General features: G+C 46.8%; 1 protein-coding gene across 1 annotated transcript; it reads left to right on the forward strand.

Moving 5' to 3' along the window:
• The first annotated feature begins 894 nt into the window (after positions 1-894).
• Positions 895-2,671, forward strand: LOC136837236 (uncharacterized). The gene is made up of 4 exons (XM_067101974.1): positions 895-1,337; positions 1,574-1,647; positions 1,872-2,071; positions 2,360-2,671. Exons 1-4 carry the CDS (start codon positions 895-897, stop codon positions 2,669-2,671), a joined length of 1,029 nt encoding a protein of 342 aa, XP_066958075.1.
• Positions 2,672-2,965: the final 294 nt, after the last annotated feature.

A 2,965-nucleotide genomic window follows, 5' to 3' on the forward strand; every position in this document is an offset into this window, starting at 1 on the left:
GCCACCAGAGGGAATGTGGTTTTTCCAATTGAAATTTGGAAAAAAGGCACGCAAATGTAACAAAGGCTGCCTGTTTTAAAAATCATGCATGAGGGTCTCATCCGTGACCCAAACAACTAAATGTCAGCGGTGGGTAGACCGGTTACCTCACAAGAGAAGCTGTGCTTACTGCTGTCTTTCTTCCAGCTACAAACACAAGGGCTCCATGTGTTCTTTGTTTAGGATGAAAGGTTGAACACAGAATTCCTTGTGGACACCAGGGCATGCAAATCATTTTTGCCAGCCAGCCCACACAAATGACTCAACCCTGCTCCAACCACCAATCTCCACATATCCACTGCCAGTGGAGTGCCACTCAAGATGTACGGGAAGCGAAATATGAATGTGTCATTCAACAGAAAAGACTGCAGTTGAACTTTCATCATGGCAGACGTGACTGTACCACTTTTAGGAGCAGACTTCCTAACGGCACATGACCTGCTAGTGGATGTAGCATTAAAACAACTGATCTTGAAAACAGCTCCAGTATTATCTCCTCAGCAGTTGTGCGAACAACCCACCACCTCATTGTCACCGCAACAGCAGAGCTGACAAACAGGTCCCATTTCAGCAGCTACCCCACCACCAGAGATACGCCTACTTCTACAAGACTACCAAGAGCTCTTCAAAGACGACCTGCAGCATGACTTAACCAAACCAGCAAAATGCAACATGCATCAGATGGTTAGAAAGAGAAACTTGCCCACACCAAACAAGTGTTCAGAGAAATGGAAAATGCAGGAATATGCCAAAAAGCCCCCAGCCCATGGGCATCTCCCCCTCCACGCGGTACCGAAACCTGACGGAACATGGCACCTGTGCTCTACCAGCTGCTAAACATCAAAATGAAGCCAGATGGATATGTTGCCAAACATAGCAGATATAACCAACCAAATGAACGGAGCAACGATCTTCACCAAAACAGATCTGCTGAAGGGATACTTCCAGATTCCAATAGTGAAAGAAGATATAGAAAAGACTGTGATCATCACCTCCCTTTGGCACCTACACTTTCAACTACAGCTGTTTGGCCTTGGGAACGCATGGGCAACCTTCCAAAGACTTATGGATGACTGCTGGTGGACCTTCCCTTCTGCTTGGTCTATGCCGATGACATCCTCATATTTAGACCCAACCTCAAGCAACATCTTAAAAGACGTCAAAAGGGTGCTGCAGATACTTAAAGAAAACAGACTTGAAGGAAGGGAAGACAAGTGTGAATGGGCAAAGAAAATGGTGGAATTCCTGGGCCATCAAATAAGCCCAGACAGCATTAAACCCCTCCCAGGAAAGTCAAAGTAATTACCGACTTCCCAAAACTAGCAACAGTTAAAGCAGTACAAGAATTCTCAGGATTAATCAACTATTATCATAGATTTATCCCTAACATTGCTAAAATCATGAGCCCAATCTACACATGTCTACAAGGAAAACCTAAAAAATGAAGTTGGTCAGAAGTTCAAGATGATGCATTTCTCTCAGCAAAACAAGCAATAACCTGTACAGCCACATTAATCTTTCCTCTACCCCTTAGGTCCCTCACTTTGATGACTGATGCCAGTAGCACGGCGATGGGCGCGGCACTAGAGCTGGACACAGAAGATGGTCGTTGGCTGTTGGTGCTCTTCAAGAAGTAGTTAACGTCAGCAGAACAAAAGTACCCCACATTTGACAGGGAGCTCCTAGCAGTCCACAAAGCCATCCGTCACTTCCACCACATGCTCGAAGGAAGGCGGTTCGTCATACAAGTGGACCATCAACCCTTGGTGCATGCCTTCACAAAGACAGCAGATGCATGGCAGCATGACAACAGTATCACCTATCATCAATAGCTGAACACTCCTGCACCATCAAGTATTTGAAGGGTTCTGTAAACATTGTGGCGGACGCACTTTCAAGAAATTGCGTCAACACCATCCAGCTCGGCACAGAGACAACGTGGACCTACAGTGACTGTGGTGGGACAACCCCACCCTTACATGGAGTGACCTGTCAATCAACATTGGAGAGACAACCATTGCCTGCGAAACAAGTACTGGATGCTCTTGCTCCTACCTGTCAGAAGGCCTCATAGAAAAGACTTTCAACCTCGCCTACAACCTGTCCCACCCATCAGGCCGGACAACCACCCGAATTTTAGCAGAGTGGTACATCTGGTGGGGAATGAAAAAGGACATAAAAACTGAATGAAAGAATGCCTTCCATGTCAGACGTCAAAAATAACAAGGCACGTTAAGAGCAGAATAGGAGAGTTCCACACAACACACCACCAACTTGCCTATAGCCATGTCAGCACAGTGGGAACTGTACCCCACTCTAGGGGTACAGATATCTGTTCACCATCATTGACAGAAATGCCAGGTGGCCCGAAGCAATACCAATATGGCAACAGACAGCGGAGAGTTGTGCGAAAGCTCTCATAGGGTGTGTCAGTAGACACGGAGTCCCACAGATCATCACGAGCCACAGGGGTGGAAATTTCACATCTGCCTTTTGGAACGCCCTCGCAGATGGTTTGGGGACAAGGATAATACACACGATGGCCTACAACCCAGAAGTTAACAGCATCATCGAAAGGCTACACCAGTCATTGAAAGCATCACTTACCACTAGATGTCAAGGCGGAAGTTGAAGAAAGGAGTTACCTTGGCTCTTACTGGGCCTGAGACCATCACCACCGTGACATTCAATGCATCTCAGCATAAGCCCTGTACGACCAATCATTAACATTGTCGATAGACGTCTTTCAACACCCAACGAGCCCAACATCCCCATCCGACACCCACAAAGCATTAGAATGAATGATGCCGGCCAAGACAACTTACCACATGGCCAGGAAAGTGTACATCCCCAACAAACTGCAGAATGCAAAATATGCATTCCATAGAACCCCCCCTCTCCCCAGCATACTCAGGACCATACCGCA

Source organism: Macrobrachium rosenbergii, chromosome 58 (genome assembly GCF_040412425.1).
Source record: "Macrobrachium rosenbergii isolate ZJJX-2024 chromosome 58, ASM4041242v1, whole genome shotgun sequence".
Taxonomy (NCBI): domain Eukaryota; kingdom Metazoa; phylum Arthropoda; class Malacostraca; order Decapoda; family Palaemonidae; genus Macrobrachium; species Macrobrachium rosenbergii.